Below are 14,706 nucleotides of genomic sequence, written 5' to 3'. Positions count from 1 at the left end.
TAACAAAAAATATACAATAGTGTCCCGGAGCAAATACCATTGTACTGGTAATCATAGTAAGTACGAATTCCCTAGTTTGAAACCAGGTACTTGGTGTGACTTTTTGGTAGATAATTTTTTTATCTATTAATGTAAATTTCCGAATCTTTGCATATCATTTCTCGTTCATACAACTATCTTACCGTACGTATTGTATGGGAGTATGTAAATCTAGAAATAGTAGAATATTTCAAAACAAAACAATATTCCAGATAGAATGGGAATACTTTTCCCAAGAAAAAATAACACAGCACACATACATATATTTAGCAATTAGTACGATACAAAATTGTAACATGAAAAAAAAACGAAATAAAAAAGGGAAAAGAAAACAAAAATTATCCACATTAATATAATTTTTTGCCGGATCTAAGGAATTTTTTCTGAGTGTTCGATCTTTGTATTAATAATTTTTGTATTAAAAAAACTAGTGGAGTAATTTCACAAAAAATAATTGAATATCAATTCAATAAAAATTTAATTAATAGAGTGAATAGCGACATCTCTCGCCAGGACTGGTGGCTGTAAAGGTACTAATTGGGTGATAAATCTGTCATAGATTTCTCATAGATGGCGCTACGACTAAAAAGTCGTTGAAAGACCAAGTACAAAGACACGACGCAAGCACAGAAAAATTCGTGAGGTCCGTTGGTTCGTTCCGTGGCTTAGTTGGTATAGCGTCTGGCACGGTATGCAAGAAGACGTCGGTTCGAATCCGACCGGATCGAAGGAATTTTTTCTGAGTGTTCGATCTTTGTATTAATAATTATAACAAACTAGTGGAGTAATTTCACAAAAAATAATTGAATATCAATTCAATAAAAATTTAATTAGACATTAAGTTATTACTATAAAAATGTGCACACATCTGATTTAGAATATTTTTTTCAAATATTTTACTGAGAGTTGGTAGTATTCACATAGGTCTCAAATTGGTGGGGTCAGAAATACTACCAGATTTTGAAAAGTGGAATAACTTTACTTTGCTTCATGAGGTCAGGAAAGACACTATCATCAACACATTTCTTAAAGACACAGGCTAAATAAGGCGCAATACAATCAACTATAGAACTAATTACTCTGACTGAAAGACCATCAAGATCAGCAGTATTTTTTATGTTTATAGACATAAAGGCTTTAACAATATCGTTTGGAAATACATGACGGAATTACATCTTCAGTTTAGTATCATCATGGATTCAGATTCATCGTCAGACGTATAAATGAGTTGATGATGGAATTTTGTTACATAATTTTCTGTCAAACTAAAATAAATAAATTCACATGCAGAAATATAAGTAAATCGAGACCTGCAATGAGGCACAAACAGGATAAATTAGGCAAAATACGTAACTTTCTAAAAATAAATACACAAAGTTAACTCCACGAATAGATACTGTACGTATAGTACATCAGCCACCTAATTCCACGTGTCCAAAGGTTATTTTCCTGTTTGAAATCTCTATCAGTTGCACTTTGAACCACTTTATAGTGGTTTGCAGTATCTGTACACACAGACGCTTAGTATATCGAACATGCATTAAGCTACATTGAATTAAACTGAACATTTATGTATACTTTTAAACTTTCGCGTTGCATTGTACTAACATTTGAAAACAGGAATAAACACGTTTACATATAAATAGGTATTTTTCACACCTACCTAGTTTCCCGACGTTTATGAACAAAATAATCATAGTGAAACGATACAGTTATAAACAAAAGATAGTAATAATAAAAGAAATTAAACACATTTTGATTATAAAATCAAGATGTATTTAAACCGTAACTTTATATTGGAACGTTGTAGCATAAAAACAATGTCACAGACACGACGTACATGATAGATAATATGTGCCGCTGTAGACACTTGTGCTAAGCAAAGACGAATATTCAGTATTTATTATAAACGGCCGATGATACTGGACATAAAATAATGTTTAAAAGAACCTTTTATAATTATTTGAAATAATTAAGTATCGACCATAAAGGAACTGCAGAATGTTATCTACGATTAATTTTAATTAAGTTAGTCACTTATCAAAAGCCGTTATGCTTTAATATCTCTATGGTGGTTAGGGGGTAATATGGGAGTCCGACCTACCAATTCCGCTCGTGCCATTAAGGTCAATAGGTCCCTTAAGAACGATGAATAATGACCCGAATAAATTACAACAGATCGCACTTGGAAAGTTGCGGTCACGCGTTGACGAAAATTACTCCAAACACATTAAATTTACAGTTGCGACCATTAAGCTTTCTTAGAATTTCACCTTTCTCTCCCGGTCTCTCGTTCTTTTTCACTTATTCACTCACTACATGAACAAGCGTAATCGAGTGCGTTGCGAACTTTCAGCCGGTAGAGGTGTTCATCCTTTAATCAATCAACCTCAATCAATCTCGACATGAATAAGACAGAACGAGTGAAAAATTTAACTGTGTTGTTGTTTGAGTTAAACTGCTTTTAATAAATCGGCGTAACCTAATAGATGGATTTTAAATTTTTTAGATCGTTTTAGATTAGATTAGATCGTATAGAGTTTGCACTTTTGTGCTATACTTAACACTTGTTAAGCTCTGTGAATAATGCAATTCATCTTATTGCTCATCCAAAAATCTAAGCATCGTCCTGGGTTTTTCGAAGACTTCAGGGTGCGACCTCGGCACTCCAAGGTATTAGGTATTTTGCCCTGTAGTTGGCCACGCCGGAGGATTGCACTAGGATGTGCGCGGCGGTTTTCTATCCGTGATACCTAGATTGAAAAGGTGTTTATTATATATACCATGACCCGTTAGAATGGCAGTTAGAATACGCAGCTCTTTCGTTTTGAGCTTAAGAAATTTACGAGATAGACCGGCGTTAAGCATAGAGAGTGCTTCCCTAGTCTGTCTACAAACCGTATGGGTTGTCCAGGTGTTCTGGTTCTGGTCCTACAGCGTCCATCGCCGACCCTCTTTTGGCCAGTACATCTGCTGCGTCATTGCCGCGTGAGCCGCTGTGTCCTTTGATCCACTGTAGAATTACGTGGTTGTACATACATATCTCCGTGAGCACTTGATGACATTAATGGATAAGTTCTGACTTTATGTCATAACCGCCCAGTGCTTGAAGTACTTTCGAGGTGTTGCCACCAAAAGTTTTTAGTCTTTGAAAAATTTCAATTACGCTGACTTTGTTTAACAATAAAACTGAAACTAAATAACTTATAAAAAATTCGATAATATAGGGTTAGATTAGATCTCGTTTTGCTGATTGTAAATATGTAAATAACTCAATTTCGCTAAAAATTTCTATAACGTTGTTTATCGCTGTGTAAGTTGGCTCAACGGTGAAATTGTATGTATAAGGTTACAGTACATGCCCTGACTACAGGAGCTGACAAATGACGTCCGAATATGAGGCCAGTGGTGGACAATGATAATGTCGTCGGTTACAAATGGCGGGCTGCGGGGAACGGCGTGATCTGTGCTGGGATTACGATATATTATTGCCGCGACACTATCGTAATGGATGACACTGCTAGTGACAAACGCTGCTAGCGCACGCGTTTGTATTTTGACAGCCTCATTGTGTGAATGTATTCACGTATGGTGAGATATTATGATGCTTGAATAGTTCCGATAGAAATGTAGTTGCCTGTATAAGAACCGTAAATGCGATAACTTCATTTATAAAGTAAGGTAGGAACCTCCGTGAGATGTAAAAGTCATTAAATAAAAATCACTCAAAAAACTTTATTTATTGTATACGCAATTGCTTAAAGTAATTATTTTGCATGCAGTACCACACATATAATTACCTCATCAAATTACACGACCTTTGTCTTAGACAGTACACGTACAGGGTCAATAGCACGTCAAGCTTGACACTTAAGATTTAAATTGTACTCTTTGCCGCTTACGATATGGATGGACCAAAGATGAAATTGACTTAAATGTTCTTAAGGGTACAATAAAAGATATCATGGAATGGTGTAGGGGAGACTGGGGCTGGTACTTCCCGGGGTAAGTTGTTCTCACAGCAATAACTTTGCAAAAATGAAATATATTATATAGCAATACATGTGAAATACGTCGTTAAAGCGTCAGGTGATGCGCATTGCCGGCAGCCATTTCAGTTACTCCGGCGACGATGGAAGTGTGGCTATGTGCGTGGAGCTGTCAAAATATCACGTGAGTACATTTTTTCTTGTTTAAAATTTTTGGTCTGTCTTTGTTTATTATGGACCGATTCATACGTAACTTTTCTAAATTGTAGTGACATTGGTAAGGAATCTTACTGTTTGAGTATTTTCTTGATTGATTCTTTTACTTAGCCGGTATGTCTTCGTATAAAAACGAAATTTGGCCCTATAAGTTCCTCCCTCGAGGGGCTGGTTGTTCCTAGGAACAAGTTTATTGACCTGCAATCATTCTTAAAATTTCTATAACCATTTTTTCTTTGTTTTAAGGATGCGAAACTACAAACGGGCTCATGTCAAATATTTAGACAAGAAGATAGAGTCACTTATGTGTGTCTCAAATGTGATTCAGATGAAGAAATGAGCGATGAATAATATTACTGATGAATAAGAATGTATTTGTTTTTTTTAAGTTAGTTCTACATAATATAAACATTACATACATACAATTATAAAAGAGGTGGTTTTATTTCAGAAAAATTTTTTATTCTGTCATAATCTAGGCGGAACAATTTGCCTCAAAGGCGGAACGATGCGCCGCAAAGCGGGGCTGAATGTTCCGCTCCGAAATTTGTCAGAAATTTGCCTATATGAAAAATACTATTGAGATATTAGTAGAAGTGACTATACTATTACAAAAAGCGATAAACATTTGTTCAATATTTCCACATGTTGAAAATCAAATCTTCATTTTCAGTATAAAACTTCAACTTATTTGAAAATTGGAACGTTCAGCCCCGCTCTCCCCTATCATTGTATAATAGGGCCAGTATAGGAACTCCATACAAACGTAGCAGCGTGGTTTGTACATGTGCGCACCCGCCACATGCCGTGTACGAACGCATACTCCCATTATTTCGCTATGCACTCGCGTTGCATAGCGCTGGCCAGCCCTCACACGCCTTTAACTCTAGATTACGAACCATCGTCGAACCGACGACGCGGGTTCGAAAAAAGCGTGATAAATTTTGTGCGCGTGCTCATATTCTTTTCAACTTCCGACTAATCTTCGTCAACCCGTTGCCCGTGCGACTGATGGTAGTGGTTTTTGGGTTGGAAGTCTGTGTGCACCGTACCAGCAACCATGACTCGTCGCATCGACGATGGTTAGTAGTACCGGAACATTTTATACTAATTTGTTTTCACATTTTTTTAAAGATGTTACATGCAGTGGTATTTATTCATTTTTTGTTATTATAGTTATTATAGATACAACTCGTCACTTACTAATACAAGACTATAGTGTTGAGGATTAGTCCTATGGGAGTGAGAGGGAATACCATGTTGAAGCTGATCCAGCTTATGAAACGGATGGTGAGGAAAGAGTTTCTTCTTTGAACCAACAATTACTTCCAGGTCAAGATGTCCCAACAAGTAATTTAATTAAAATAACAAATAACACATCTTCATTATCTGAAATGGAAGACTCGATACGAAGCTCTTCAACACAGATCTTGGACCAGACGTGTTCCCTTGCTTCTTGCCATCAAGGACGTAACCAGACGTAACGACAAAAACTCGGCGATGGCCTTTGTAGTACAATTTTTATACAATTCTCAACATTGCATTCATACATAATTATGTTATTTATGTAACTAATATTATTGATGCAAAGGAAAAACCCTTTGTTGAGACGTCAATAATTAAAAAGGGGAGTCACATATGGAAAAAAAGATTAACAATATCAACCCTTGGAGGCTCTGCATGACTCAATTACATAAATGTTGAAAATACTAGGAAGTAGTTGTAATAGTAGTTCTACACTTGAAACTGAAGAAAGAGATGCATTGTATTCCTAACTAAAGAAGAAGAAAATCTGTGCGATGTGTCCCTTTGCAAAGCAAAAACCAGTTGCACTAAATACAAAAAATAGTTATGTTGTGAACGCAAACTTCAAGTATGTCACAAATGTTTCATTTCCCAGATTTGTACCAAAATGTTTTGTTGTTTAGTTCATTTGTTTTGTTAATTTTAATAATTTAAGTTTTTTCAAACATTGTCTTTATAAATTGAATATGTAAGTAATTTAAATCTTTCATAAATGTAGATTTTTGCATGAAAACTATGATCTCATATAACAGACTGTTTCTAACGAATATGTTGCATAATAATATATTGGTACATAATTGTTATTGAAAATAAACAAAAAAATATACATATTTTATTTCACAAAACCTATGAAATCCGTTTTTTTATAAGCGTAGTCGAAACGACGAAGTTTCGTGATAAGCGTTGAAAAATAAGGTTAGTAATCTAGGGTTAATTATTACGCGACTGGGTGCGCCCGTACACAGCGCGCAGTGTACGTGAATACATAAAGGTGGTTTTCCAGAGAAAAAGGTAGAAAACCTTTTTGAAAAAAGACGCGGCAAGACGAAAACAGAAATTTGTACGGCAAAAATTAAATTCTTGCGCATCTTTGGTGAAAATGGTCTGGATTGACGAGGATGGGCGAGACGAGAATTGAAAAGTTTGTCGACGTAATATTGAACGATTTCTTGCGTGAGTTCGCGATGGCTATTAATATCGATTCCAAGATTGCTGGTTACGTACTATTTAAGATTTTAAAAAAAGATGGTTTTATTTGATTCTTCTTCCGTTAACGTTATGTTATAGTATAGTGTAACGGGCTGTTGTACGCAACTCGACGTCTAGAAAAAAATAGGCATTTTGCGTGTTTATATTAAATATTTACTAGTATTATGTTCCCCAAATTTTATTAAAAATAAAATAAAGAAACAAAAAGCAAAATAAAAACACAACAGGTCCAAAAATTAGAATGGCGTCATGGCTATTGGAGGTATCGGTTTCATGGAATGAAATAAATAATATTTTTACAATAAATGAACATACGTCGAACCGTCAATGATTACATGGTTTTAATTTAGTAGCCATTTACTATAATATATTTTATTTATAATACAATAATAAAACAAAATATTTCCTTCTCGGCTATCGAACTAATTAAATGTGTCAGTCGATTCTCGCACTTTGAGCAACAACCATTTCAATGTTGAGCGCACTGTTTGTTAAGGAAAATTCCAGGTTGGTACAACAATTTAAATACTTTAATGTATTTTAATAATATTAATATACATTGTTGTAAAGATTCAGTTATTAGTAACAATCATTTGATATTAATGTGATACATATGTCAAAAGTTTAGGATGTCAATAATTTGGTATTTGTAAGTTCGCCTTGCTCCGGTCTTACCAACTTGCCCGTTTAAATTGGCTTTATAAATCTGTTACGTCAATCTTCTTTCACTCATTTTCTTTACATCTCCGAACCACCACATGTCACTACATTAACTAAATAACCAAGAAAAATCTATAAATCGCATGTGGAACCATTATTGAATTAATTAAAGTGGCTCACTAATTGCTATGTGTAAACGAAAATAATCGCATTATTCACTATAATTATGATTCATTCAGTTTTTTTTTAACTTTTAAATAGCGTTTTCTCAATTCCATCATTTTTGACTAAATGCCGTATTTGATTTCATGTTCAAAATGCATTTAAACGCTTTGTTGTACAGGTTTACAATAAAAGAATACTTTTTCGGTCATTCTCGGACTAGTGTTCACTACCAAATGTCCAAGGCAAATTTTATTATTTAAGTAGGTATTCGGTTTTTTATCGTGCAATATTACTTAGGCTCAACTCACACTGGCCCAGAGTCGAAGCGTCGAGACGCGTCATGTTTTTCGCCTATAGCATATCCGCTCACGCGATGCGCTCCTCCCACCGCAAAATGGCGGCTATTTGGTTTCGCAAATTAGGAAAGCATTCAGTTTAAATACAAGTTTTTATAAATAAAAATTATTATTCTGCATTGCTAAATAAATACCCTCCGCACTACCAACAAAAACATCTCAAATAAAATGCAGTAACACACCGCAAATCCTGCACTTAAAAGCACTAATGAAATTTTTGCTGTACTTGGATAAATATGATAATATTCCGTTTGAGTGGTTCAAACGTTTACCATGAAATTACTCCTTAAAGTATAGTTTATAAACATTTATATTCAGGGTAAACTTAAAAAACGCTACTTACGGTATGTTTTCAATAAATAAACACCGAAATCACCAGCCCAAACAATAACACACACGATTGTTGTGACGTATTTTTGAAGATGTTTATTTTTTAAATGACAGACCCAGGCATTAAAAACTTTATGGTTTGCTAGAGTAGTTACCGAAATAGCAATTAATATTAGTTCTTTTACCTGTTATAACTTCGATATCCGATAAATCGGTATAAAATCATCACCGGCACCTCTAGGTGTGGTATGCGTCTACGGCTGCATGTATCGCGTGAGCGGATATTCATCTATATTTTCCCATTATTAAGGTACAAATTTGTGTTTTGCAAATATGGAATCGAGAGTCGTCGCGCGTCGTCGCGCGGTGTAGTTGAAAAACAGGACACGACGCGACGCTTCGACTCCGCGCCAGTGTGAGTTGAGCCTTAATCTGCGGTCCGCTAAACTAACGAAAACGCGGTTATTTGACAAAATCATTTTTTGAGATTTCTTAAAAAAATCGTAACTCAGCATTGACTTACAATTATATGGACGTCGGGTCCGCGCTAAAAAGTGTCCGAACTTATAGGGCGTTAAAATCGTATACAGAGCGTCATTCACGCTTTAGTCTTCGTTTGTTTCTTCTGACAGCGAAGCAAGCAAAATTAGACAGTACTGCGATGACATTACAATTTGAATTCAACGTTTTAGCTTTTTCATATTCCTTTACATGTCACTACGTTCAAATAGGTTGACTTGGGACATTTTTTTCGTGGTTTTTGTATTAGACCCGTCGTCCATTTATTTGTAAGTCAATGTAACTCAGTTTTAGAATAGGTATTGAAATTGTTTAATAATATTTCAGCAATGCATCATTAAGGTAAGTTCCGATAAGTCGGACACGTTAACTTACTTTAACTGTTTTTAAATAGACAATTTTGAGCTCTATCTTATGCTATTTAAAACGGATATCACCACTTGTCACTTAGCAGCATTTTAGTAAGTTGACGGCGGTAATATTCGAGTATTGCATCGTGAAATATTATTTAATAATTACACGACAATGTGTACTTCAATATTTAAATAATAAAAATTCTCACGCAAATTAGCTCGTGAATACAAGTCCGAAAAATACCATTTTATTCTTCTCTAGATTCGACCTACTTGATGAATATTTCAAAGCGGTTTTATGCTTCTTTATCACGGGTTAGATCAGGTGAACAATAAAAAGTTATATCGTAGTAGGGAACCTGTTAGTGATACACGTTTATATGTATCGACGCAGACAGAGACTACAGCCTCTCACTTGTTGCGATCTTGACAGACATCTTTTGCTTTATCGACGCGCATTAATAATGCTTTCCTAAACGCACGTCGGTTAAAACAGGCTTATTCCAGACCAGACCTTTTCTTTGAAAGTTCTCAATTTGGTCGCGATAAATTCACCTTGCTCGAATCTTCCTGACCACTCACGCTAGCCTTATACATCTCTTTCTCTTTGCATGTCCGTACCGATTTATTAAATTATCAAGTAAAATTTACATACATATATATTCCACCGTGATAAATATATAGCGAAAATTTGAAACAAAAACACAGACTGTCCATTTATTCGTCTAAATTTATATCGTCCCCCTTCAAAGTATTCCCCCTTAGATACAATGCACTTATGCTGAAGGTTTTCCCATTTTTCAAAAGAGTTGTTATACTCAACTTCGGAAATGGTCCTCAGTACCTTTTTCGACATGGCTTTGATCTCTTCAATTGAGTCAAAGATCGATGTCCTCAAAGTGGTTTTTGAAGTTTCGGAAATAGCCAGAAGTCTGATTGAGCTAAGTCAGGCGAATAGGGCGGTTACGGAATAATATGCGTTCCATTTTTGATGAAAAAGGCACGAAGAACCAATGCCGAACCAACATTAACACGACGCACTTTTAAAAATAAAATTAGTTTTTTCGGAACCCAATGAGATGAGACACGTCTGAGGCCCAAATGGTCTTTCAAAATCGATTGAATTGATTCGAATGATACGTTAGTGATGTTAACAAGGATTCCACTTGTCAAACGATGATTTTTGAGCACTAATCCTTGATCTGCTTGACATGGTTCTCGTCGGTAGAAGTTGAAGGACGACCTGGGCGTTGATCATCCTTAATGCGTTCTCTGCCTTCTTTGAACAATTTATACCAATCAAAAACACGCGTTTTACATATAATATTGTCACCAAATGCCTTTATCAAAATTTTTCAACGTTTGAGAAGCCGAAAAATCATTTTTTGACCAAGATTTAATGCAACATCCTTGCTGAACTCTTTCACTAATCTGAAAAATTGAAAAATACTATTTTGTAGTTAATTGAAAACAAGCGTATCTCATTAACTACTGACGCTTTTTTCTCAAAATTTAACACAGACGTCAGTTAAGGTCCTACTAACCTAAGAAAAAGAAATGGAATTGGCAATATCCGGGCGATTTCAATCCAAAATTTCCCACTATTTTTTGATCACTTAACATAACTACGGCCCTGACACATATCTTAAGCCTCACCAACACACATGAACGCTTTCAAACAAGCTCATCAGTTAAGGGTGCTACTCTTGACCTGGCTTTTCTTTACGACTTCCTCAATTTGGTCTTGGTAAGTGCTCTTACCAACTTGCTGTTTTGTCATATATTTTTCATTCGTCCTCCTAAGCATCCGTTTCTCTATCTTCGTCAATACATTTATTAAATAACCAAGAAGAGTGTAAAGGCTATGTGGATAAGCATTTAGTAGGTAAATGCATACCAAAGTCGATCACAATACATTGTCGCTTAATATCAGACCAGAGCGTATATTTTTCATAATTAAATCAATTTAGTGACTCACCTCGTTTTATCCTTAAGGCAATAAGTAAATTAACAGTTTTTGTTGTCATTAGTATGTAAAATAACAATATTAATATTTTGGTTTTATTTTCAGAATTAACACGGCCTTCAATCAAGAATGAAAATGTAATGAGTCTCCTAAAAATTATTTGTGCAATTTTGACTCAAATTCATTTTGCCCTTGGGTGTAATAACCACCATACAAGAATAACAACTACATTTCGACCTCCTGTTTCAAGTAAATACTTTTGTACTCAGTACCTACCTATATGTAAATCGACTAATTATAGTACTTAACTACAAAAAGACTCGAATAGAATAGATTTTTAGGTCAACATTTTACCCTATAACAATGTCAAGGTTGTGCGTTTTTACAATACCAAGTGACGGAACGAACAACTCGTGCGCTGGTGGTAAGTAAGTGAAACGCCTCTCGTAACTATTGCAGTGCCACCCAGACCTTTAAATCGCGTAGATCTTAGGGCCACTGCCACTGTCACACTGAGATGTAAGTGTTCAAGTCCGTGTACCTGTAATTTCTCCAACACTGTTACCCTTCCAAACCGGAATGCAGTAATGCAAACAATACTGCTTGGTAACAAAAATCGGTAAGGTGGCAGTACTTCCCTGGTCGAACTCTTCGCAAGGAGCTCTCTACTGCTACTATAGCTGTGTGCATGTGTGTGTTTTTCCTAACCCATTAGGTCCCAAAGGCCTCCCTTAATGCAAATAAATGCCAAGTTTAGTGTCAAATGGTCACGCTATCTTTTAAAGGGCCTCCCGTGAGGTCGAATCCTTTCCAAATCCGCAACATTTGTAAAGTGGTAAAATTTACTTTTATGATTAAAATTACCATAATATAAATGTGATAGAGTTTGAAGACGGAGTAAAATTACATTTTCAGGGTTGCCATTTTTCATAAAATTTTAAATAGTCACGTAGTTGCTGCCAAACTGTATGTAATGTGTTACGTATAACGCGTGTATGTATAAAATACGCCGTGTGCATAGGCCCTAACGGTTACTTATCAGTAGTCTGAAATGACATTTTCCAGAAATAACGTTTGGTTGAAATTTCGTAATCTGGAAAGTAATTTTGAGACGAAAATGTTTTTTCTTTTAAACCTAACTTAACCTTTTTTTTATTTTTTTTTATTACCATGAGGAAAATGCGTTACGCATTATATATGGGATTATATATATATGTGGGACTCTCTCCTGGGGGCTATGTCGATCCCCAAGAGCATACCCACTAAAAACCTCACGATGTTCCTGCGCGCACCTGGCGCCGGAGCCGCGGGGTCCCTTTCAGATGCTACCTACCGCGACTCCGGTGGTGCTGGTCCGCCTTTGGGCGGACCCCTACACCATCGCCCCCTTAATCATGGGGGGCTACCTGCACGGAGATGCCCCGGAACATTTGGGGCATCTACCGACGGCGAAGGCCTGTGCAATGCAGGGGCAGGGTCTCCCAACCCCGCACCCTGCTGGCCTCCGCTAATGGGACGCAGACGGTCGGCGAAGAGCCGTCGCGTGCGTCCTCTCCGCCGACGCCGAATGGGGTCCGAGAGAGCGCTGTCTTCGCGGACCCGTTCGGCTGTCTCCTTCTGCGACATCACGTCCTCGCAGAAGGAGGCCATCGCCTGCCATGACCTCTCGCTTCCCAGCATGGCTCTAACTATGCTGGGCAGTGAGAGGTCTCGTCCCACCTCCTCTACGAGATCCCGGCGCTGCTGGCTCCAGGTCGGGCACACCTCCAAGGTGTGCCTCGCCGAGTCTGTAGCAGTGCCGCACTCGTGACACTCCGGGGTCACCTCCCTCCGTGCGATCTTGTGCAGGTAGTCACCGAAACAGCCGTGTCCGGTGAGTACCTGAACAAGACGGTAGGTGAGGGACCCGTGCCTCCTCTTTCTCCAATCGGCCAGTACAGGGAGCAGCGCCTGGACGGTGCGCTCCCCGTATCTGGCCGACCGGAGTGCCTCCTCCCACCCCGCCTGGACGGCGGTCATGGCGGCACGCCGAACCCCCACTAGCTCCTCTAGTGTGGGGCGCTCTCCACGTGCCCTGGCTTCCGCACGGCACCTGTAGGTCTGCTCGAGGACGGACGCCTGGAGCTCCCAGGGTGCGGTTCCAGCCAGGGCGCATGCCGCCGCTCCGGAGACCGTTCGGTACGCCCGAATCGCCCTCACCGCCATTAGTTTCTGTGGCCTGCGCAGAAGCGGCCGCAGTCTAGTGGTGAGGGCCTCCGCCCAGATGGGCGCCCCGTAGAGGGCCATGCTCCGTATGACGCCAGCATAAAGCCGACGACATAGGAAGCTGGGTCCCCCCACATTTGGCATAAGGCGCCCAAGCGCCGCCGCGGCAACTTAACCTAACCTGACCGAACCTAATCGTGTCTTTGCGTTAAATATTCAACATATCCTGAAAGAACAACTGTTTCGTTATAATTCGGTTTTCTGTGTAATGATAATTAGAATAAAAGTTACTTTGGATAAAAAAAATTCGACTTTGTGATAGGTTACCGATAGGTTATTTATAAAACGACTTTGAATTTGACTAAGCAAAAATGGCGAGCTTAGCCAATTTTTCGCATATATGAAACGAAAATTTTGCGTAAGAAATAATTAATTTCATTTCTTGCTTAAAATTGGCAAAATTTCGTTTTGTAAATACAAAAATTTTTCAAAATATTTTTTAATACAAAATTCGTGAGGTTCGCTGGTTCGTTCCGTGGCTTAGTTGGTATAGCGTCTGGCACGGTAAGCTAGAAGACGTCAGTTCGAATCCGGCCGGATCGAAGGAATTTTTTCCGAATGTTCGAAAGTTTATTCAAACTAGTGGAGTAATTTCACATAAAAATAATTGAATATTAAGAATTTAAATACAAAAAACTTGCTTAGTCCGCCATTTTTGCTTAGTCGAAATTTAAGTATGTTGTATAAATCTCAGCCTAAATCTTGAGAGTTGGTATGATAGATCTTTAAGATAAAACCCTTAAAATCTAGTTTCCATGGTTTTTCATTATGATCGTGCGTGCAATTGTTGCGAAATCTCGGGATGACTAAAAGAAATCAGGATGAGTGAATCTGTAACTGTAATCTTTTTCAAATTCAGTTCAGTTTGTTTACTATTACTTCTATGTCGTAATGATATCTGTATATCTGAAATGATTTTCATAAGGGAAAAAAGGTCTTTTTCGCTCTTATAGACGAAAACTTACCGAATAGATCTTAACACGTTCATCGCCAGCTGGAATTTTACAAAATGTTCAAAATATTACATTGGCTTACATGATTGTTTTTGGTATAATTTGTTTCTTTCGATATTTCAACATTTCGCTATAATTTGAGATGTTTTTAGCATGGTTGCCTCAAGCCGGCGCGGCTTAAACGGAGTATTTATTACGTTTAACCCGCGCCGCTCACGATAGCGGGCAGAATACGCAAACCTAATGTTCAATATATGATGTATATCAAACCTAAAACTGACATTTTAGATAGACATTTCACATTAACCATTTTTTTAGATAAAGATGTATGGAAAGACGACATGGCTCCAGAATTCACACAAATTTGATTCAAAATGTATT

At 37.4% G+C, this 14,706-nt stretch overlaps 1 protein-coding gene across 1 annotated transcript; it reads right to left on the bottom strand.

Annotated features, from left to right (window-relative positions):
* Positions 1-12,138: 12,138 nt before the first annotated feature.
* Positions 12,139-13,393, bottom strand: LOC113226322. The gene is made up of 2 exons (XM_026458907.1): positions 12,989-13,393; positions 12,139-12,153 (listed from the first exon to the last, which is right to left on the bottom strand). The coding sequence occupies exons 1-2, from the start codon at positions 13,391-13,393 to the stop codon at positions 12,139-12,141; spliced, it is 420 nt and encodes a 139-aa protein (XP_026314692.1).
* Positions 13,394-14,706: the final 1,313 nt, after the last annotated feature.

This window comes from Hyposmocoma kahamanoa, unplaced genomic scaffold (assembly GCF_003589595.1).
Source record: "Hyposmocoma kahamanoa isolate Upper Pololo Valley unplaced genomic scaffold, ASM358959v1 190, whole genome shotgun sequence".
NCBI lineage: Eukaryota > Metazoa > Arthropoda > Insecta > Lepidoptera > Cosmopterigidae > Hyposmocoma > Hyposmocoma kahamanoa.
Note: the sequence above shows the minus strand (reverse complement) of the source record. Positions and strands in the feature narration are given on the sequence as shown.